We start from the raw sequence: 19,747 nt of genomic DNA, 5'->3' as shown, positions 1-19,747 counted from the left end.
CGTTGTCGATTCACACTCTGGGTAATCAATCACATACACATATACATGATATTCAATCCCCCCCCTAAATCCCATACGTAACCTTCAACCTCCTCTCCAAATGCATCTTCGCCGTCAAACCCTCCCCCTCCCCCTCCCCCTCCCCATCCAACCCCAACCCCAACCTCCTCCTCTGCCCCTCCAACTCCCCCCTCCCCCTCTCCCCAAACCGCTCCACGACCCCACTCGGCAAACCCCCCAACACAACCCCATCCAACGGATGGCAAAAATACGCCATACTATATCTCTCCCGCGCCGCCTCGCCGCCCTCAAACACAACCCGATGCACCGTACTCTTGAGCATTCCGCGGGTCCAGAAACTGAGTAAATCGCCAATATTGACGAGGATCGGGGGGTGGGGGAGGGTGGAGGGGGAGGGGTTCACGGGCACGGGGATCCAGGTGTGAGAGGGGGTGAGGAGTTCGAGGCCTGGTTGGCCGGGGAGGCGGAAGAGGAGGGTTAGGGTGCCGTAGTCTGAGTGGGCGCCTGCGCGGATGGATTTTTGGGTGGATGGGAGGGAGGGGGGGTAGTAGAGGAGGCGGAAGATTGTTCCTGATGGGCCGAGGGATTGGTTGTGGCGTGTGGTGAAGTATTCCTGGTCGGGGATTTCTAGGGCTTGGGCGAGGAGGGCGAGGAGGGTTGTGCAGAGGGTTTGGCAGGTGTTTTGGAAGCGGGAGATTAGGGGGGCGTTTTTGGAGAGGGGGGAGGGGAGGGGTTGGGGGGTTGGGTTGGGTGGGGCGATGTTGAAGGCTTCTTTTTGGTCCTGGGTTGGATTAATTTCTTATGCGTTTATTTGATTATAACGGAATTCTTTTAGGAAATTGTTGGAAGAAGACAGGACGTTGGGAGAGGGATGTGATGTATGTGTAGATAGATACCTTTTGCCCATCTGGGTCTAGCGATTCACCCTGCATGGAGACCCAGCCGCGGTTTATGCCACCTGCTTTTTCAGAGTGAATTGCGAATTCTTGCTTTCGCTCGATGGGAGATTGGAAAAACTCGCGGGACTAGTGGATGGTTAGAATGGATAGCTGCGGTTTGCTTGTAAATTTGTTGGGGTTACTTGCTAGATGGAACATGTTGTCAATGTCTTCTGTTGCGATTGTCGAGCCATCGTTTTTGATGTAGAGGAAGCCATGGGTCGAGGCAGCATCAAGCACCTGTTGTGCAACTTCTTTGGTTGGATTGGAGATGTCAATGACTGGGATTGGAGCTTGGGTTTCTTCGGATTCAGTCATGTTTAGATATGACTGATGTTGGCCTGAGGGGTTGGTTGATCAAATGCGAAGACGATCAAGTTGGTAGAATCAAGAGATCCTAAACGTATGGATTTTTTTGTCTTGCATAGGTATCTCTGCTGTGATTGACAGAGTTGAAGGGACTCAACTCCACTTGAGATAAAGGATACGGCCAACTATCCGATGGATGACAATTGAGAGTGACAGAATGACAGCGACAGTTGATAGCGACAGTTGATAGCGTACCTGAGGCTAGTGGCCCCATCAGGTAAAGGCGGGGGCCAGGCTCCCAACAGGGATCACATGCTTGGCGTGTGGGAGCTTCCGCCCGCGGCATCAATTTCACAACTCTACTAACCCCCATAGTCTCCCCGCATCCAAACGTTGCGCGCGCTCAGTTTGCCATTGATTTGGCGGAGCTCGCTCGTTTATGCCAAAGACAGAAACAACAAATCAACTCGGATCTTTATCCCTCCCCCCCCCCTCCCCTTTGCTAATTCAACTATTCTCACCCGAGTATCATTCTAGCGGCCAGACAGCGAACCAGCGACGCTCACCATGATTCGTGACTTTGTGCAGTGGACGGCCACCTTGGCCGAGACGAGCGACCTCGAGCAACTCAGTGGCTGTCGCGTAGGCGTAGAGGCCGCCGACTACCTCAACCAGCGCATCCTAAACCATGGTCGCGCCAAAGAGCCCCTCGTGCCCGCGCTGGGAGGCCTGCCATTGGCCCTTAACCAGCACATCGAGGAGGATTTGGACACGTTCCGCAAGTTTGACATTGAGCCGTGGTTTGTCTTCAGCGGGCTGGACATTACGAAACAAGACAACCCCTTTGGGCAGAAGACGGATGAGGCTGCCGTCAATGCCAATGCGTGGAACTTGTACGACAGCCATCAGGCCGAGGCGTCGGTCGCCAAGTTTGGAGAGTCGAGTAAGCCTGGGGGCGGTTGGGGGACTAGTTAGCCATGTCACTTACAAGTCAACAGCCTACGTTACCCCAGAAGACCTCTTTCGCGCATTGCAGGCTGTACTCACCGAGCGCAACATCCGCTTCACAGTGGCCCCATACAGTGCCTGGGCTCAGGTACGAAGAGACACTCCAAACTCACACCCCACGCCCAGCAACCGCAAGCTAATCTTGTATAGCTGGCATACCTCGAAAAGTCACAACACGTCCACGCCATCTCGGGCACATCCGACATCCTCCTCTTCGACTGCGACAAGATCATCACATCATGGGACTTCGAGGACCGACAATTCCGCTATACCAGGCGCGAGAAGTGCAGGGCAGATTTGGAGAAATTCGCGGGTAACATACGCATCACGGATGAAATCTTCGTCGACGCATGCATACTCGCCGGAACACCCTTTCTCCCTACCCTCCCCAACCTCAGCTCCCCCAATCGAACCGAGCTCTTGAAGCCACACAGCGCCATCAAGATGATCATGAGCAGCGGTAGGACTGGCTATTCGGTAGTTGTGAACAACCAGGATGACCCACGCTTCAAGGAGATTGGCTACATTGCGCGCTACCAGAAAGCACGCTTGGCCGTCAAGAACCATCCCGTCTACACAGAGGACGGCAAGATCGAACCTCAGAATTCCCATGAATTACCCAACGACGCAGTCCAGTACTTGGGTCAGCGTCTGCCCGACGAGCTCTTCCACTACATGTCAAAAGGCCTCATCGCCCCTCGCATTCTCCAGTGGCGCACTACCTGCGAAGTCTTTGAGGTGCCTCCAATGGACGGAGGTGAATCTTTAGAGTACAAGAACCTGGTCAGCTCCAAGCTGATTCCACTACGGACAACTGCTTTCAATCTGCTTTCAAGCACACTGCACAACTGGTACCGGCATAAGGATCTCGAACAGAGATGTTGGTTCTTGGACGCAAGCGGGAAGCAAGTCTCCACTACTATCAGAGTAGAGCGATCATCAGAGTCGCAGACTCCAGCAATAGTGGAGAGCTGGAACGTCAAAGAGGCTACCTTTAAGGAGGCTGTCTCGCAGTACAAGGTAAAAGTAATGGCACCACAATGCGTATGAAAGCTGACTGATGGCAGGAATACGGACACTTGGGCTCCGCCATATTGGCATTGCAAAATACCGACTTCACTTCAAAGACGATATCAAAGAAGGATCCTGGCAATGTTCTGAACACAACCGATGAAATTCTCTACAACTCAATATGGCGCTTCCTGGCTCTCAGAGACTATGTAGACTCTAATCACAACCTGAAAGACTGGGGTAAGGTTCTCGTCAAGGTCGTTGCCGCTCTCAAAGGGAAAAAGGAGCTGGAAGAGGCCGCTGTGCTTGCTGTAGAGCTGCTGCGCTTGGGCATTCTTACACCCGACATCAACATGTTTCCCTCTTACAATGGCGCGCCGATGCGCGGTACCAGTACGTGTATACACTACAATTTTATAAACAAAGCTGATGTTTGTGTAGCCCAAGATCAAAACGCAAACATGCTGGTATCTCGCGTGGCAGGCCTTGGAACCCTTCGCCATAGACCAATTGGCTTCACGGGACCATTGAGCCAACACTTGCTCGGTTACAACTCGATCATCGATGTTGTTCGCCAGACATTGCGTGACTTAGTGGAGGTTGCATCGACCCATATGTTTCTGACAGGCTGTTGCAATCGACACGTCGACTTGGCATCCATCGCAATGAAGTTCGTCTTCTCCGTCATCTCACCATCATCATACTAACGTGAACAGATTACCCTTCCTTCTACCAAACAACTGCGCTCTCAGCATTGCAGCCAAGTCCTATCTCGACGAACTACTTAGCAACGACGCCGACCCCACCTCTAAGAGCACCAAGGTCAGAGTCGTCGAGACCGCATCGACACGTTACTTCCCGCAATCAATTGACTTCCACGGCGATCTCAGGACAGCATTCCAGATATGGGATGCCGTCTACGAAGGCGTGATGAATGGCGGCAACGTCGTTTCCGCAGCCAACAAGAAGCTCTGGAGCGAGACGAATGAATGGTTGGCCGCGCGACGGTAGACTCGTAAGGGTAGCAAGATCATCAGGCTCAAAGAGCGGCTTTGGCGGTTGGAACTCGAGGCTGTGTATGCGAATGCCATTCTCTGGGTCCCTTAAGTGACCCATGGGTCGAGGAGGGCGCTGAGGGCATAGAGGTAAGGAATAGCTTGTTATAGAGCACCCTCGCCATGACTATTTATGTTCAAACACGTGAAAAATCCGGGTGCTACTCTGAGGTGATAGGGGGTATAAAGTCAATGGTAAATGTAATGTCAAACGCCCCATACAACGTGTTCTGAATGAGCAATGTGCCCATTTCATGATCTTTGCACAAGAAGGATTATTCAGGGCGTGAAGAACATGTTAGTGTCGAAGAGAATAAGTCAAGTTAGGCATACACTGATTTAACACTTGCGTTTGCAACTGTCTTGTCCCTCTATCTCGTTTCTTCATCTTGTACTGTCACAGGTAGCTTGAGTCGCTGTATTAGGAGGCTTATAGTCTGGCCAATGGTACTGCAATATGGGTTTCCCCTTCCTAATGTACAAGCCTGCAACTCAATGTCTTCATCCCGTCGATGCCCAGGTGCCACAATAACAGGACTACAACCCTTCCCTGTTCCGATGACGTGAAAACAAGGGAAAAACGGTATGGATAGAGGACATGCACGTTTCAACGTTTCAACCCAGCCTCTAAACCCTCCAACGCCATCCCAAACAACCCACAACCCCAATCCACCCCTTACCGCCTCCCACTCCTAGCCCTCCCCTTCCCATCCCCGTTCCCCCCACCCCCCCTCCTCCCCTCCTCAACCAACCACCCATACACCCGCCCCGCCGCCCCCTCAAACCCCTTCCTACACCTTTCCATCACAAGCTCATCAACCAACGGATCCCCCCCTTCCCGCTCACACATATCCCCACCCAACAGCACGCGAATGGGGCCCGACCCCGGCGCATGCACACACATGCACAGCCCGTGGGTTGCGCCCACGTGCGCAATGCCCATGAAGATGTCTGAGTGCTTTTCTAGGCCGAGGGGGCCGAGGGTGCCGCTTTGACCGTGGGTGATTATTAGGGTTGTTAGATGGTCTGTTTTGGGGGGGTGGGTTAGTTGGGTTGGAAGGGGAGGGGGAGAGGGCAAACGTACTGCTGAGTGTGGTGATTGCGTAGGGGGCGAAGGTGGGGAGGTTGGTTTGGAGGAGGTTGGTGATGTGGGATTGGAGTGTTTCTTTGGTGATGGAGGTGGGTGTTAGGTGTGCTGGTGGTAGTGGAGATTTAGGGGTGGAGGGGCGGTTGTTAAGAGGGGGATATGTGACATGGGTCGGTGTTGTTGCTGGAGAGCGGGTAGTGTGGGTTGTGGGTGTGGGTTGAGTAGATGTGCGAAGGTATGGGTTTGGGGGTGTGTAGGGGCGTGTATTTGCATGTGCGTTGGCTCTAGGTGATGGCATGGTGGGTGTGCTGTTCAATCTTAGTGCGGGGAGCAAAGAGTATGCTGAATCTGAGTGTTCTTTTGGTTGCTTGTGCGATCTGCGGTTTGGCGGTTGTGACATGGAATTGTAGAAAAGATGGGGGCGTGGTGAGAGGATGGGAGTGTAGTGCTGGAGTGCGATGTAATTGAGTATTTGACCTGAAGTCTATCTTGAAAGGCTCTGGTACTCGTAAATAAAAGAAAACTTGCTGGAGCTACAGTAATAGCAGATTCGGGGCGCGTTTGGTCATGCTCACATGGACATTCACCTTAGATTGTCAGTGCTGGGGGCCAGGTGCGCAAACACTCGTGGAGATCTTATGCACCTGGCAGCAAACCGAATATACACACCAACTTGCTTGATTGCTTTTATTTTAGCATAAGCATTGATCATTTAGAGTAAGGAGCCGTTCATGGTGCATCTCAGCACCGTGCATTGGTGCATGCCATATCATGTGTACAGTAAACACCGTGAGCCAGCCCATGTTGACTTTGATAAGAAAAGAAAACCCCCTTTTTCTGGCAGTTCGTTGTATCAGCACAACTGTTACCGGGTGCCTTCACCAAGTTCTAGAAAGCAGGATGCTGATGCTAAGATCGCAAGCAGTGTGTCGGTTTGAAGGTAAGGCCCACTACGAAGCGACCTGATCTTTAAGAGTATATAAGCGAGACGTGCTCTGGTCATCGAACCTAATTATTAGTAGGCTCAGTATCTTGTTTTCATACATATATGGCATGGTGAGTACTACTGGTGCTGTCAATTGTCAATACAGAGACGTTGGATGGCGACGGTGTTCTGCGCCTCACAGAAATTGCAGTGGCGTTTGATAGATACCAAAATAGACATAGCAAGCGCGTCTTGGCGCTACCCCAGGTAAAACACCATTCACCCCTAACAACCGGCCTCCATAGCGACCCGGCAGACCCACGTCTTACCCCACCGAACCTTCCCTCGTTCCCGCGTACCTGCGTACATTCACTCGCTGTCCCGCTGTGCTTCATCGTTCACTGCTAGAACTTTATACGACTCGCTTTTCTGCTGTGCGTCTCGACGAGGCAATCATCATATCCGCAGTAACCCCGGACTACACTTCACCTACGTATTCGGCGAAATGGGCTTCGGCGATTTCCAGACGATATGCGAAAAGGCGTCGATACCACTATGTGCGCTTGTTGGACACCAGGCGATCAATGATGGCCCAGGCATCCAGCCAAACTGCTATGCCAGGACCATTGAAATCGCAAATACCATCATATTCCAGGCGGCCAACGACTTTATGCATATTCTCGCTCTGGTCATGACGGTGATCATGATTATCCATGTGCGCTCCAAGTTCACTGCTGTCGGTATGTTTGCGCAGTCTTGCTGCTTTGTGCTTTGGACTCGCTGCTAACACTACAACCAGGACGCAAAGAAATCACGTCCTTCTTCTACATCTACATGCTCTTGACCATCATATCGCTCGTCCTTGACGCCGGTGTCGCTGCACCTGGCTCCGGCGCATATCCCTACTTCGCCGCCGCGCAGAACGGCCTTGTCTCCGCCCTCTGCACCTGCCTGTTCATCAACGGCTTTGTTGGCTTCCAGCTGTACGAAGACGGCACAACACTATCAGTCTGGCTGCTACGACTGACTTCCCTCGCAATGTTCGTGGTTGGCGGTGCTGTCAATTTGTTGACATTCAAGGGCTGGGCTGGGCTGGACCCCAAGAACCCAATCGGTATCTTTGTCTTGACATATATCGTCAACGCCATCTTGATCTTCGTCTACATTGTCAGCCAGATCATTCTCGTTGTCGGAACTCTCGAGGACCGCTGGCCGCTGGGTGACATCAGCTTTGGCATCTTTTTCTTGGTCATAGGCCAGGTCATTCTCTACGTCTTCAGCGACACTATCTGCGACCAGGTTCAGCACTACCTCGACGGTCTCTTCTTCGCGACCATCTGCAATCTCCTCGCAGTCATGATGGTCTACAAGTACTGGGATTCAATCACCCGCGAGGACTTGGAATTCTCCGTTGGTATCAAGCAACACAACTGGGAAGTCAAAGAATTTTCCGAGGAAGATAAGCGCGGAACCATCTACCAGGAATCCGACTATGCACCCTCTATGTACCAACAACCCTACCCACGCCATTCACACTATTCTGTTGGTCACTAATGCTTTGCTTGTGTGTTATATACGCCCTAGGAGACTATGGAGTAGTCTTACGGCATTGGGCGGAGTTCGCGGCGCATCCTTGTAGCGCATCTTTATAGTGCCGAACATGGCACTTCAGCCTTTTCGGATAATGCGGTTGTACATACGAGAGTATTGGGAACGATTCACGATATGGTATCTCGAGGGTAAATACCCTCGAGTTGTTGACGAAAGTACTTTCACGACACCATCATCACGTATATAGTAATATGACATATCACACCTTGTCGAAATTTCCCTGTATCTTCGTTTTAGCAATTTGCAAATTCTTGGTAAGTAATATATGGCCAGGCCAATTTGGTTGGTCATGGTGATAGATTGACTACATGTCGCCTTGACATGGCACAATCCTCTCAATCAGCAGTGGAACCACGCAGCTCGCACAACGTGAAATTCGGGAGATCAAGATCCGTAACACGTACTATCCACGGCGAAAAGATAAGCCTCTTTGCAGAATTTCAACAGTATCGTCACGGGCTACACCATCGGGGCAGCTCTTCGGAGCCGGCGCCGATGCGAGCACCATCGCATCACTTTAGCCAGAGCCCAGGCGGAAGACCCAAAAGCGGCAAGTCCGGCGCAAAACATCGCATCTCCCAAAATAATGGTCGACTTGACTCAAAGAGGAGTATTTCCAAGCTCAATAGGCCTGTCGAGTAGCCGGTACAAGCCAAGTTTCCTACCATTTTACAGCTCTAGTTGTGTGGCTGGGCCATGCGATGTGGTTGATGAGTGGACGAGGGGAGCATGAGCGGGGTTTGTGGTCCAGGATTATGGTCCAGGAGGACCTGCGGGGGTGATTGCGCGCGGAGCTTTAAAGCGAACGGTATCCGCCTGAATTCATGGTACGACGCGTTCTCGGCTTCTCTTGTAATTATTTGGGCTATCTTCGTTGGGTGTGTGCATCCCCGGATACCGTTGATACACCAAGGGTGAGTACAATCATGCAATCCGCCTTGCGACAGCATCATGAATGCAATGCGCTTCCTCCATGTTTCTAGCACCATGGCTGACTTGAAATAGATCAATACTACGTTCATAATCTTGCTCACAGAGATCCATTTGAACTGTGGATCGACGGAACAGCTTGATCTTTCTGACTGATTCATATTTACCACCATCATGTCACGGAAACACTTCTTCTCAAACCCGGAAGGGATCGTAGTGAATATGCTACAATCCCTCTGCACACGAAACGCCCACATGGCCCTCGATGAGCCAAACCGCGTAGTCTACAACCTTTCTCACCCACCCAACCAAGTCACTGTCGTCTCAGGAGGCGGCTCAGGTCACGAGCCCGCTTGGTCTGGCTTTGTGGGTGACGGTATGTTGTCTGCAGCTGTATGTGGCGACATCTTTGCATCGCCGAGTACCAAGCAAATCATGGCGGGTATTAGGAATGTACCAAGTAATGAGGGTGTGATTCTATGCATTACAAACTACACGGGTGATATGCTGCACTTTGGACTCGCGAGGGAAAAGGGACAGGCACTGGGCTACAAGGTCGATGTTGTGTGTATGGGAGAGGATGCAGCACTGGGAAGGCAAAAGAGTGGCAAGGTTGGGAGGAGAGGGTTGGCTGGTAATTTGTTGGGTGAGTGGAGTTTGGGAATCATGGGCAGCACGTACTAACAAAAAATCCAGTCATCAAGCTCATCGGTGCTGCATCACAGAAAGGCTGGGCTTTTGAGAGGTGTAGGAAGATTGGAGAACTAGGCAATTCACAGCTAGTCACGATCGGAACGAGTTTGGACCATTGCCACGTACCAGGACGAGAAGCTTTTGAAGCCGTTCCCGATGATTCGTGTGTGTTGGGTATGGGTATCCACAACGAGCCTGTAAGCAGTGATATCCTTATATCCGGTTGTGAAATCACTGACAGACTCAGGGCCTGCGAACGATATCACCAATGCCTAGTCCAGAGGACATTGTCAAGGAGATGTTGAAATTCCTCCTCGACCCGAACGACTCCGACCGCGCATTCGTACCGTTCTCCCCCTCTGACAACATTGTCATGCTTGTGAACAACTTTGGTGGACTCTCTGGCCTCGAATTCGATGCTCTGACAAATTTGGCCCTCAAAGTGCTTAAGCGCGACTGGAACATTGTGCCAACACGCATCTATGCTGGTATCCTTGAGACATCACTGAATGGCCAAGGCTTCAGCATCACTCTAGGCAACATGTCTGGCATGGCAAAGGCCATGGATCTCAAGGACGAAGAAGTCATCGAACTGCTCGATGCACCTACGAACGCACCGGCATGGCCCAAGAATGGATACCGCCCCATCACCGTCAGCAAGGAGACCGAAGTACTTCGCAACAAAGCCAATGCTGCAGCAGGAGACAAGTCTGCCCTCCACAAAGGTCCCGCAACACCCGCATCCTTCATTCCCGCTATGCGAAAAGCATGCACTGCTGGTCTCGAAGCCGAACCTATGATCACACAATACGATCTCCAAATGGGCGACGGCGACTGCGGAGAAGCCGTAGCCGGAGTGTGCAAATCCATTCTCGCCAACATCTCGGCCGTAGAATCAAACCCGCCACCCATCCTCGCCCTACTCGAAAGCATCAGCGAGAATGTGGAAGATGTAGGCGGCTCTCTTGGCGCCATCCTCTCCATCCTCGTCACTGCCTTCACAAACGCCCTTTCCGTCCAAACACTATCCAACAATGCACCCCTCGACATCAGCTCCATTGCCACCGCCGCCAAGGCTGCCCTTGACAACCTGCAAAACTACACAGCTGCACGCGAGGGCGACAGAACGGTCATGGATGTGCTGATTCCGTTCATTAGGACGTTGGCGGAGACGAAGGATTTTGCAAAGAGCGTGGATGTTGCGGAGAAGAAGGCGGATGAGACCAAGGATATGAAGGCCAAGTTTGGGCGGGCGACGTATATTGGGGATGAGGGGGATAGGAGTAAGATTCCGGATCCGGGGGCGTACGCCGCGGGTGTATGGTTAAGGGGGTTGGAGAGGGGGTTTGGGGGGTCGTAGGGGTGGAAAGATGATGGAGTATGAGTGATACATTATTTTTTGCAAATGACCAGCATGGCCACATGATCTGGTAGGGTTGTTATTCTATGATTCTATTCACGGACACGTGGGTGATGCGGATCATGCACTGCTCTTGATTTGCTCTTAGACTTCCTCGTGTATATAGACAGGGCGGTCTTAACCCTCTGCTAATTCAATCGGGTCTTGAGCCAGATCATAGGACACCCTCTAACACCACGGTCTACGGTACGGTACTACAACTGACCGATTGCGAATAGTTCTTGGCCCGATGCCTAGGTACCTATAGCAGGGAGACTTTCAAGCCTAACCGTAAAGAGTGAGGTGCTACTGCAACATCAGCATCGCAGATTGTTCTATTACCTGTTGGATCTATCCAGGTCTCGGCATCAGGGTAAGTGAGAGTCTTGATACCTAGGGTGAGAGCGAGAGGAGGTGAGTCTCGCAAGCCATGGACGATGATGCAAATGAGAGACGTCCGTGCGCACCCCCGAACCCATTCCGCAACCCACAAATCACCTAACCCTACTCAGAACTGACCGCGGTCCCTTAACTCACCCATATACAATCTTTCAACGCCCTCCCTTGCGAGATGCCGCGCCCGTGTCAGAAAAGACGCGCGAGCGCTGCGGCAAATCGCAAGCCCAAACCCGCAGCTCCCCCGCCCATACGGCACAAAGCACGCCAGAAAGCCATTCACAACGCTCGACGCGGTCGAGGAGGTGCGCATACGGCAGGCCGAGCCTCGCAAAGGAACCAGAGAGTTGGGGAGAATCACAAATTTCAAGAAGAAGACTTTGTCTCATTCTCAAATATTGGTAGCACCTTTCACATGCACAACGGCTCTGGCAGTTCAAAGGATCCTATTCTGCTGCAAGACTCAGACTATGAAGACGGCGAGGGAGATACAGACGACAGCGACGTGGACTCGGACGACATTGATGTCGAGGATTCGGACATGTACGAAGCAGAGGATATGATGATCAATGTCGACGTCAGCCAGCCTTCGAGGAGTAGGGTCAGAGTCTCAACGGCAGGAGTCAGACTTCCTAGGGCAGAAGTCATGTTCACTGTACCGCGCGCCTTGACCATCTACAAGAGCATTCGGGCGAGCGGGTTTCCCCTCCCGACTTTGACGGCTGTACGCTATGGGGTGCAAGAGGGGGTTTCTCCAGACTCGGTTTCATATCTATCGCTCGCCCCGTCATTGCCCTCTGGTCTGTCGAGTCTGAGCAGCGCAATGAGCCATGACTTACATGTCGATGTCAAAGAGCCATTGGGAAGAGATTATGTGTTTGACTTTGGAAAGTACTCTGGATTGCGGTTTGAAGAGGCTCCTGAGAACTATCTCCGCACGATTGGTGGCCAACTGGATGTATATGAGTCCAGACATCCTGGTTTAAAAGAGGCATTCGACTACTACAGGCCAGGCCAAGCACGCTTAGCGCCCCCAAAGAAACAGCCATCAAAAAAGCAACCACAGGGACAACCTCAGTCGCAGACAAGGCCTTTACTCCCAGTAGCACCAAAGCGCAAGGGTACCGAGACTTTATCAGACACGTGGAAATTCCGAAAAGGACCACATAAAGGAAAGAAGCTGTTCGATGTACCCGAGAACTATATTCGTACAGTAGAAAAGATACCCGCGGTGGTTGAAAACTGGCCAGGATTCAAGGCGGCCTTGCAGGACTTCAATCGGAGGACTGGTAGACTGGGCAGGACATGAAACCTTTGGCAACTAATGGGATATGCTATGGTCTAGATACTCATATTAACCTTCCCTTTCACTGCCGTTTGGACCTTGCAGCATGGGCCGCGTCCGCCTGCTTCGTCGTTTGTCGGTCAACGCACTAGTGCCCCGTTGCCATCCACCTCGCTCTCTACGACTATATAAAACCTCGCTACCCCTCCGAAGAAATCTTAATCTGTTCTATATAACACACAAGCAACAAACCACACTCTCAAGAGGTATGTATATGGTCGCGGAAAGTCGTAGCTGCCACTGTAACTTTGCATAAGATCTCACATCTTCACTTCAAATCGCGTGGGACACCACCTAGATTACACAATGTCGCCGCTTTCTGAAAGAGGTGCATCCTTGGATGAGCCGACACAGTCCTCTAAAGAGTCGGATGGAGCTATCAAGCGGGCACTGTCGGACAGCGAGTTGAACGATAAAGAAGTGGAAAGCACAAAGCGTTTGAAGACGCAACATCGCAGCACCGCGCTGCCTATTCGCCAGAAGTCGCCGTCGACTAGTACACCCGTGCCTGAACTGTCTAAGGCTGAAAATGACGACCAGGTAGTAGCAGGACTAGTTGCGCTCGTCCGCAACTCTGCCCTGGCTTCTCACCAGCACCTGCCAGTCCGGTCGTTCCTCGTTGCCAACAGTGCAACGTGCCGCGCAGCCCCGGCAGAGACGGTGACTCTCTGGATGCAGAGGGTCATGTGTCAGGTCCGAGCAGAAGATGGCATTGCAGCGAGACTCAACAAGGACCGAAGCGTTCTGCCTGGCTGGCCAAGGGACAACATCATCCCAGAACTCACTGGGCTGGTGCGCAATGCATGTCCACCTGCATTGGATGACAGTTGTGTGGGCGCGTACCTTCGCGAGGTCTACAAAGGAGTAGAGGAGGCGACTTTGGAGAAGGGGATACGATGCGTCGTGCAAAGGTTTCAGTGAGACAGGGTATGCCTTGTCAAATGTGGCCGCCGTCGCTACCCAGCTGTCGACTTGTCCGACGACGACGACGAGGTGAACAGGATCGACCAGCTCGCCATAATAAGCAGGGCAAATGTCAGTACCAATGACCCACATCCCATACCCCAGACTAATCCCCCCCCAGAAATCCTCAACGAACAAGAACTCAACCCCCCCCCATGTTGCAGACCTCGACGAGGCGCAACCAACCACCCTTGGCCCCTCCAGCATCCCCTTCACCTTGGAGCAGGCTCTGGACTTTGTGAGCGTCCGACCTCGGCTCAGCAGTAATTGTCACTTTCCCGTAGATAGATGACACGAATACCTTTTGTATAATTGTATTCAAACATATTCATACATGTTATTCCTACCAAACATGATTTCCTCAACGCCTAACCTGTAGATTCCCCATTTACATTAGCCTATCCTACACCTTTCATTATCAAACACACACACACACACACACCCAGGATACGATCAAATCAGAAGCTGTAATCATGCTCATACCCTTTATATCTTATTATAGCAATACAACCGCCCCTGGGAATTGAGGTGCATGTCGCAGAAACATACATGTATATAAGACAGTAGGTGTGGGAGTTCAATCCCATCCATCATCTCACGTGTATAAAAAGAAAGGTAATGCGATGTCTTCATTGTCTGTGTGTGCGCCTTGTGCTTTGTGATTATTCGCAAATAGATTGTGTTCATACATGCATCTCGGGGTTGAAAGCATATACTTGGCCAAAACATCAAGTGATGGGAGGTGTAAGCCGTCGTTGGGTGCGATGTTCATGGCGCTCAGACGATGACATAGGCTTGGGTGCTTGGAGATTGGGATGGTATAGTTGGTACTCTTCTTCACGACCCATTGTATACTGTTGTCCGTCTAGCTGAGATTTCCATGGATTCCACCTTGTTTCGAGTGCGAATGCGAGTGCAAGAGTTGGTTGTGGAAATCGCGTAACGTGAGATTCGCCTCTTTTGCGCACCGTCTATGCTACTATGCAACTATGCTAATAAACAGCCCATGCATGGCAACCATATATTCAATAAACACGTCCCCCTACCCCATCCCAACACCTTAGCACTCAAGCAACCCCTTAACCTCCTTAATCAACAGCCTATCCTCCCCAGAACGAGGCTGTAGCTTATCCACCGTACCCGCTGCATCCATAACCTTCCACGTATCCCTCAGCTCGCCCTCGACATCGGCTCCATAGACCAGCCAGCCGGTAGCAATCAGGCCCATCTTCTTGTCATCGCTCCACTGTCCGTCTGCACTGAGATTCTCCAGCAGCGAGGCGAGCAGTTCGACTTGCTCTGGAACGGGGAGCTCTGCGGCCTCGGGTGTAGCGGGATCAGTATTGGCGCCGTGCTTTCGCATGCGGATGCGGTGGTTGGCTGAGGCGATGTTCATGGCTAGACTGAGGGCGGAAGTCTTGAGCGCGGGGTGTTTGTCGTCGAGAAGGGCGGTGGTGAGGATGGAGATGAGTGTTTCTGAGAGGGGGTGCGAGAGTATATGTGGGATGAAGAGGGGCGAGGTGAAGAGGTTGCATGATAGGTGCAAGTTTGTGAGGCGAAGATAGTAGGGCGCAGTTTCTCCAAGCGCATTGACATGCTGCAGTAGGTGATGGACTGTTGCTGGGGTCCCTGTCGCGCCTTTGTGCTCTTCTGCGAAGAAGCCGGCCACTCGAATGTCTGTAAGGGCAACTCGGAAGAGGTCATAGGCTGTGAAGAGCAGCTCGGGGGATAGTAGAGACGTGCTTTTCCTGAGGAACTCGGCGAACTGGGGGAGCTTACCAAGGGGAGCTTCGATAGCCCCAGATTTTTCGCGAGCTTCGATAAAGGATACGATGGAGGAGACGGCCGGGTCTTTGCCTACCTCGCCCATCTTGGCAACGACTTTGGAGAGCGGTGGCACTTTGGTAAAGGTAATGGATCGCTGGTTTTGTCCTAGCAGCATCGGCGTGCTCCTTATGAGATGGGGATGCGGTGGGAAACAAGTATTCAGCAGCATCTCGACGTTACTTCGCAACGAAGAAGGGTTGGCTCCGCTCCATTCATCATACTTCTTGCCCTTTACATATGTGATGAAAGTTGGGGTGGCCCGCACATCCGGGTAACGGGCGTTAATGGAGCGATCAGCTTGGGTGAAATCAATCTTGATGAAGACGCACTTGCTGCCTGCCTCAGCTGCGAGATCATCATACGGTTGGTACACGATTTTGCAGGGCGCACAGTTTGCGCTCGTAAAAAATATGATGGCGCATCGATCTTTTGCCAGATCCAGAAGCCGGTCTACTTCCTGTATAGATACGACGTTGTTGACCCTGCCTGTGTTCATTTCCAGAGCGCTTGCATGTCCATTGGTGGTCGCAGGTCGATTCTGTGTACCCGAGCTCGCAGCTGCTGGACGCGGATCGACTGGATGAGGTGCAGGCGCTTGGGTAATAGGCCGCATGGCAGCTTCAATCTGGGGCTTGAGCATCTGCCCAAAGGGTGTGTTGAGGACAGTTTGGGGCAGCGAAGTGATGTGGTCGGGTATACCCTTTCCAACAAGAAACATGGAGAAGTCGTTGGAGAAGTTGTTACAGTTGTGCGCAAAGAGATCGTACGACTGAGCATGTGGTCAGCTTCATTCTGCCTCGAAGATTCAACAGCCATACCTCGGGTGTGTATATTTCCTTGAGAGACTCTAAATATTCCAAGATCACATCTAGTGGAAGATCCGTCCGTCCAAGCTTGACAACCTCCATTGGTTTTCCATGGTGGGTAGTGCCTGCTCGACATGTCTGTATACCCGACGCATAATAGTATTCTATACCGTCAAGGACGATCGAAGTGTGGTATACGGCATCTATGTGTGTTCCTAAGAATTGCTGTGACATTTGACGTGCAAGACCCTGTACTTGTTAGCATACACTCTACAGCCCTTCCAAACCAAAGAGTCCACGGATCTGTTATAGACAAGCGACGTACTCGGGAGAGGTCGTACACGTATAGTTGCACATCCATCCTGCCGGCGAAGTTATTGCGCTGGGACTGGGGCGTCGTAGAAATAGATGCGCAAGTTCCTTGTGAAGTATACGGCCAGCCTGGAGGTCGTGAGATGGCGTTGGAACTCAATGGACGTCTGGTTGACGTCGAGTAGACGTACACCGGCGGAACTGCGACTCTGACAGGCAACAGAAGTGACGTCGAATGTTCGCGAATCGCACCGGGGGACGAACGCGCTAGCACGTGAAACACAAACCTCACCCCAAGGGCTGATGTTCGACACGCCCTCCAACACGTCCTCATGTCAAACAGGTAATGATTTGGGAGTTATGATGGCCACATGGAAACTGAGATTCTAAATATGCAACGTCGCTTCATGAGTTCAAAGGCATACATGCAACGCTAACTCTACCCCCGCTTATTTGCTCGAGACCACAGGTATTTAGGTTCACCTCCGATAGTATGCTATGCGCTGGTGTCATCAGTCGAACTATCTCATATCTGCCAAACACCTGGTGATCTTCATCATGCCAGTGGAGTTTTTGGCGCCAGATGTTTACTTTTGTCTGCGATGCTCTACTTCTTGCTACCTCCACTATGTCTAGCATCTGGTTCGTCCCAAGTATATGTCTTTTCGGTACAAACGGGCGATGATAGCGCGCTTGGAATGGTCGTAGTACTGTCCGGTCTGTCCATCCGTAGCCGTTGCGGGTTGGAAGCTGCCCAACTTTCCCTCCGACTGCGCGGCCATCGATCAAAAGTATTACTCGATGTCTTGAAGGTGCGCGACAAGTTACGTATCCGTGCTGGTGTGGCACTGACAACCAATGACGTAAGGAAGGGCAGGTTGGCGACAACAATGCTGAGAGAGGTCTCGAATGTGTACCAATGGAGATAGGTCAGCGAAGCCGGTTCGACGAGGATAGATATTCTCGATGCGATACCAGCAGCGAGGACCATTGTACCGAGGAAGAGAAGCATCGCCAGTAGGAGTCGGCGTGGAGTCGGAATGAAAGGAATTGGCAACAACATGACCAAAGTCGTGTCGATGATGGTGAATATCAGGGTCATGATTGTGTGGCCATGATAGGCAGCACATTGTGCTAATGAGTCAGTACTAACAAGCAAATGTGCAATTTGACTTGTACATACCATCAGTAGCTGTCATGCCCCAGTATGCCTTCACAGGGCGACACCAGGCAAGCAATGAGACCTGAACGATAATGAAGGAGAGGCAGCAGAGCGTCGACAGTACTTGCAGAGTCAATCGTGTTCGTTTCTCCAAATCCGCGGGGCTGCGCTTGGATTAGTCGGACCGCGGAGAGGAGACGCTGTACGTACAATATCCTCCAGTACAGAATCAGAAGACACGCCTTGACCAGCCAGGTCGTCACGATCTGCAACTCCTCCAGCACAAATCTCAGTTTCCGGTCTTCGACAGACGCGGTCCCTGAGGTATAATTGGCGAGGACGATGGCTGCGGTGAAGGGAACAAGGACGAAGATCATGAGCCAGTCATCGGCCTGCAACTTATGCCATAAGTGCAGCGTTAACCTGCGAGAAATACTGGAATTCGTCAGTCCCTATCGGTGTAAGATGATGCTGCACGTACATTCTGGACAAGATCAACGACGTTGCAATGGCATACAGCACCCACGATTGGACGGCTAGGGCAACCATGATTAGCGTGACAAACCAGAGAGCGCAAGCTGAAGCTGCAACATGTAATCAAGTGTGGGTTTCAGAAAGGAAGGAAGAAGGTTTTAAACTGGGGCAAAAAAAGAATGACTGGGAGAACGCGACGACATTGATGAAGGTGAGATTGAAGGTTCACCAGCGCAGGTGTGAAGGGAGTGTGGAGAGAAAAGTAATCGGATGGTACCAGACCAGACGTTGGAAGGCAAGCTCCTCGGCAAGAATTTCGAACATCTTTGATCAGCTTATTCTCATCCTGGTCTGCTGCGTATAACAAACTCTCCAGTCCAGATTACCTCCGAGACCATGTTCACGAAGCCAAGCAGGTGCCCAAGGTTCCCATTGTCTCTCGCATCACTCGCCCGCATCGAAGCGGTGACGAAGCTGCACAGTGTAAAGTATTTGGGGCCCAGCTGGCAGACACGACGGGGGCCCGCACCAAGGAATTGGGAGGGCATGCATAGTGCACACATTCTATACAGAGAGTTAGCAAGGAAGATGCTGTGGTGGAGGCCAGCCCATGTTGTCATACTCTTATGGTTCGTCCGTCGGAGTCCAGAGTCTCCACACTCCGGCCCGAAGCATCCCGCGCTTAGCCGCAACGGTGCCTTCGTTCTGTCCATCTTACCGCCGCCTCGAACGTTTTTCCAACGAAGCGTTGGTCATGACATCTGCACGCTGACCTGGCTCATTGGGTGTCCGTTACAATGTACCTGAGCCTAAGACCTCATGCAACCCTGATCGACGCTGGTAAACAGGTACGAGTGTCGATCCAAGTCGGCTGACTTGTGCTTCATTCAAATGCCTCTCAAGACGGATGGGAAAAGAGAGAGGTATGTAATGGCTACCACCATCGCATCATCATCTATGGTATCTTACCAGCCATGAGATCCACATCCAACAAATTCCACTCTGACAACTGTTCATAGCGCTCGCTAATCTTGCCTTAGGTTAGGTATTATACAGCCAAACATTCCAACAGACGATCTTGGATCAAGTCCGACATTGCCCATGATCTCGGCGCGCTCAGTGTCAGTGGAATCGCCGACCTCGCCATCGATCATGTTATCAATGGACCAAGATGCAATGAAGTCACAGTCTGCTGATTCGCTTTGTTCACGCATATACTAGCCACTTACCCTGCTAGACATGCATTACCAAACTCGCACCAAGCACTCAACATGTTCTAAACAGCTAAAGATAACGAGGAAGCTATGGCCATGGGCATCAACCACATCGATCCATAAAAATGCCTAAATGACACTCCACATTGCTGCAAGGACCAATGCGCCTAGTATTTTAGGTTTGAAATCGGACTTCTCGATACCTTCAATATTGGCTTCTATAGCTATTGAAGGGTATTATCGTTGTTGAAAGATGCGCCG

General features: G+C 51.6%; 10 protein-coding genes across 10 annotated transcripts; 7 read left to right on the top strand and 3 right to left on the bottom strand.

The window, feature by feature from the left end:
* Nucleotides 1-64: 64 nt before the first annotated feature.
* On the bottom strand, nt 65-1,277 carry IAQ61_005484 (uncharacterized protein; the record flags this gene model as incomplete). Its single annotated transcript, XM_003840084.2, has 3 exons — nt 65-802; nt 918-1,046; nt 1,200-1,277. 3 exons carry the CDS (start codon nt 1,275-1,277, stop codon nt 65-67), a joined length of 945 nt encoding a protein of 314 aa, XP_003840132.2.
* A 383-nt stretch (nt 1,278-1,660) lies between these two features.
* IAQ61_005483 (uncharacterized protein) lies at nt 1,661-4,767 on the top strand. Its single transcript, XM_066096812.1, has 6 exons — nt 1,661-2,211; nt 2,267-2,364; nt 2,427-3,296; nt 3,344-3,680; nt 3,729-3,957; nt 4,004-4,767. Exons 1-6 carry the CDS (start codon nt 1,836-1,838, stop codon nt 4,296-4,298), a joined length of 2,205 nt encoding a protein of 734 aa, XP_065953163.1. The 5' UTR covers nt 1,661-1,835; the 3' UTR covers nt 4,299-4,767.
* Nucleotides 4,768-6,639: 1,872 nt separating this feature from the next.
* Nucleotides 6,640-8,174, top strand: CHS7 (Chitin synthase, class 7). The gene is made up of 2 exons (XM_003840086.2): nt 6,640-7,094; nt 7,154-8,174. The coding sequence occupies exons 1-2, from the start codon at nt 6,860-6,862 to the stop codon at nt 7,906-7,908; spliced, it is 990 nt and encodes a 329-aa protein (XP_003840134.1). The 5' UTR covers nt 6,640-6,859; the 3' UTR covers nt 7,909-8,174.
* A 112-nt stretch (nt 8,175-8,286) lies between these two features.
* On the top strand, nt 8,287-8,607 carry IAQ61_005481 (uncharacterized protein; the record flags this gene model as incomplete). Its single annotated transcript, XM_066096811.1, has 1 exon — nt 8,287-8,607. The coding sequence occupies one exon, from the start codon at nt 8,287-8,289 to the stop codon at nt 8,605-8,607; it is 321 nt and encodes a 106-aa protein (XP_065953162.1).
* A 216-nt stretch (nt 8,608-8,823) lies between these two features.
* Nucleotides 8,824-10,948, top strand: IAQ61_005480 (uncharacterized protein; the record flags this gene model as incomplete). The annotated part of the gene is made up of 4 exons (XM_003840087.2): nt 8,824-8,879; nt 8,971-9,541; nt 9,592-9,785; nt 9,836-10,948. Exons 2-4 carry the CDS (start codon nt 9,070-9,072, stop codon nt 10,946-10,948), a joined length of 1,779 nt encoding a protein of 592 aa, XP_003840135.2. The 5' UTR covers nt 8,824-8,879; nt 8,971-9,069.
* A 610-nt stretch (nt 10,949-11,558) lies between these two features.
* IAQ61_005479 (uncharacterized protein) lies at nt 11,559-12,692 on the top strand (the record flags this gene model as incomplete). The annotated part of the gene is made up of 1 exon (XM_003840088.1): nt 11,559-12,692. The coding sequence occupies one exon, from the start codon at nt 11,559-11,561 to the stop codon at nt 12,690-12,692; it is 1,134 nt and encodes a 377-aa protein (XP_003840136.1).
* Nucleotides 12,693-13,034: 342 nt separating this feature from the next.
* IAQ61_005478 (uncharacterized protein) lies at nt 13,035-13,649 on the top strand (the record flags this gene model as incomplete). The annotated part of the gene is made up of 1 exon (XM_003840089.1): nt 13,035-13,649. The coding sequence occupies one exon, from the start codon at nt 13,035-13,037 to the stop codon at nt 13,647-13,649; it is 615 nt and encodes a 204-aa protein (XP_003840137.1).
* Nucleotides 13,650-14,295: 646 nt separating this feature from the next.
* IAQ61_005477 (uncharacterized protein) lies at nt 14,296-16,903 on the bottom strand. Its single transcript, XM_003840090.2, has 3 exons — nt 16,650-16,903; nt 16,337-16,573; nt 14,296-16,287 (listed from the first exon to the last, which is right to left on the bottom strand). Exons 1-3 carry the CDS (start codon nt 16,683-16,685, stop codon nt 14,752-14,754), a joined length of 1,809 nt encoding a protein of 602 aa, XP_003840138.1. The 5' UTR covers nt 16,686-16,903; the 3' UTR covers nt 14,296-14,751.
* Nucleotides 16,904-17,243: 340 nt separating this feature from the next.
* On the bottom strand, nt 17,244-18,347 carry IAQ61_005476 (uncharacterized protein; the record flags this gene model as incomplete). The annotated part of the gene is made up of 4 exons (XM_003840091.2): nt 17,244-17,770; nt 17,820-17,962; nt 18,009-18,233; nt 18,280-18,347. 4 exons carry the CDS (start codon nt 18,345-18,347, stop codon nt 17,244-17,246), a joined length of 963 nt encoding a protein of 320 aa, XP_003840139.2.
* A 722-nt stretch (nt 18,348-19,069) lies between these two features.
* On the top strand, nt 19,070-19,560 carry IAQ61_005475 (uncharacterized protein; the record flags this gene model as incomplete). Its single annotated transcript, XM_066096810.1, has 3 exons — nt 19,070-19,120; nt 19,313-19,459; nt 19,510-19,560. 3 exons carry the CDS (start codon nt 19,070-19,072, stop codon nt 19,558-19,560), a joined length of 249 nt encoding a protein of 82 aa, XP_065953161.1.
* Nucleotides 19,561-19,747: the final 187 nt, after the last annotated feature.

The sequence above is a fragment of the Plenodomus lingam genome (assembly GCF_022343315.1).
Source record: "Plenodomus lingam strain CAN1 chromosome Unknown contig_22, whole genome shotgun sequence".
In the NCBI taxonomy this organism is placed as follows: Eukaryota; Fungi; Ascomycota; class Dothideomycetes; order Pleosporales; family Leptosphaeriaceae; genus Plenodomus; species Plenodomus lingam.
The sequence above is the reverse complement of the archived record's forward strand: the minus strand, read 5'-3'. Positions and strand labels throughout refer to the sequence as shown.

Bases quoted from the DNA above. Each gene is read 5' to 3' on its own strand.
- IAQ61_005483 (XM_066096812.1), top strand. From the start codon at position 1,836: ATGATTCGTGACTTTGTGCAGTGGACGGCCACCTTGGCCGAGACGAGC. The intron at 2,212-2,266 runs GTAAGCCTGGGG...ACAAGTCAACAG, and splicing joins CGCCAAGTTTGGAGAGTCGA to CCTACGTTACCCCAGAAGAC. The intron at 3,958-4,003 runs GTTCGTCTTCTC...TAACGTGAACAG, and splicing joins TTGGCATCCATCGCAATGAA to ATTACCCTTCCTTCTACCAA.
- CHS7 (XM_003840086.2), top strand. From the start codon at position 6,860: ATGGGCTTCGGCGATTTCCAGACGATATGCGAAAAGGCGTCGATACCA. The intron at 7,095-7,153 runs GTATGTTTGCGC...CACTACAACCAG, and splicing joins CTCCAAGTTCACTGCTGTCG to GACGCAAAGAAATCACGTCC.
- IAQ61_005477 (XM_003840090.2), bottom strand. From the start codon at position 16,685: ATGGATGTGCAACTATACGTGTACGACCTCTCCCGA. The intron at 16,574-16,649 runs GTACGTCGCTTG...TAACAAGTACAG, and splicing joins ACGTGTACGACCTCTCCCGA to GGTCTTGCACGTCAAATGTC. The intron at 16,288-16,336 runs GTATGGCTGTTG...CCACATGCTCAG, and splicing joins AGGAAATATACACACCCGAG to TCGTACGATCTCTTTGCGCA.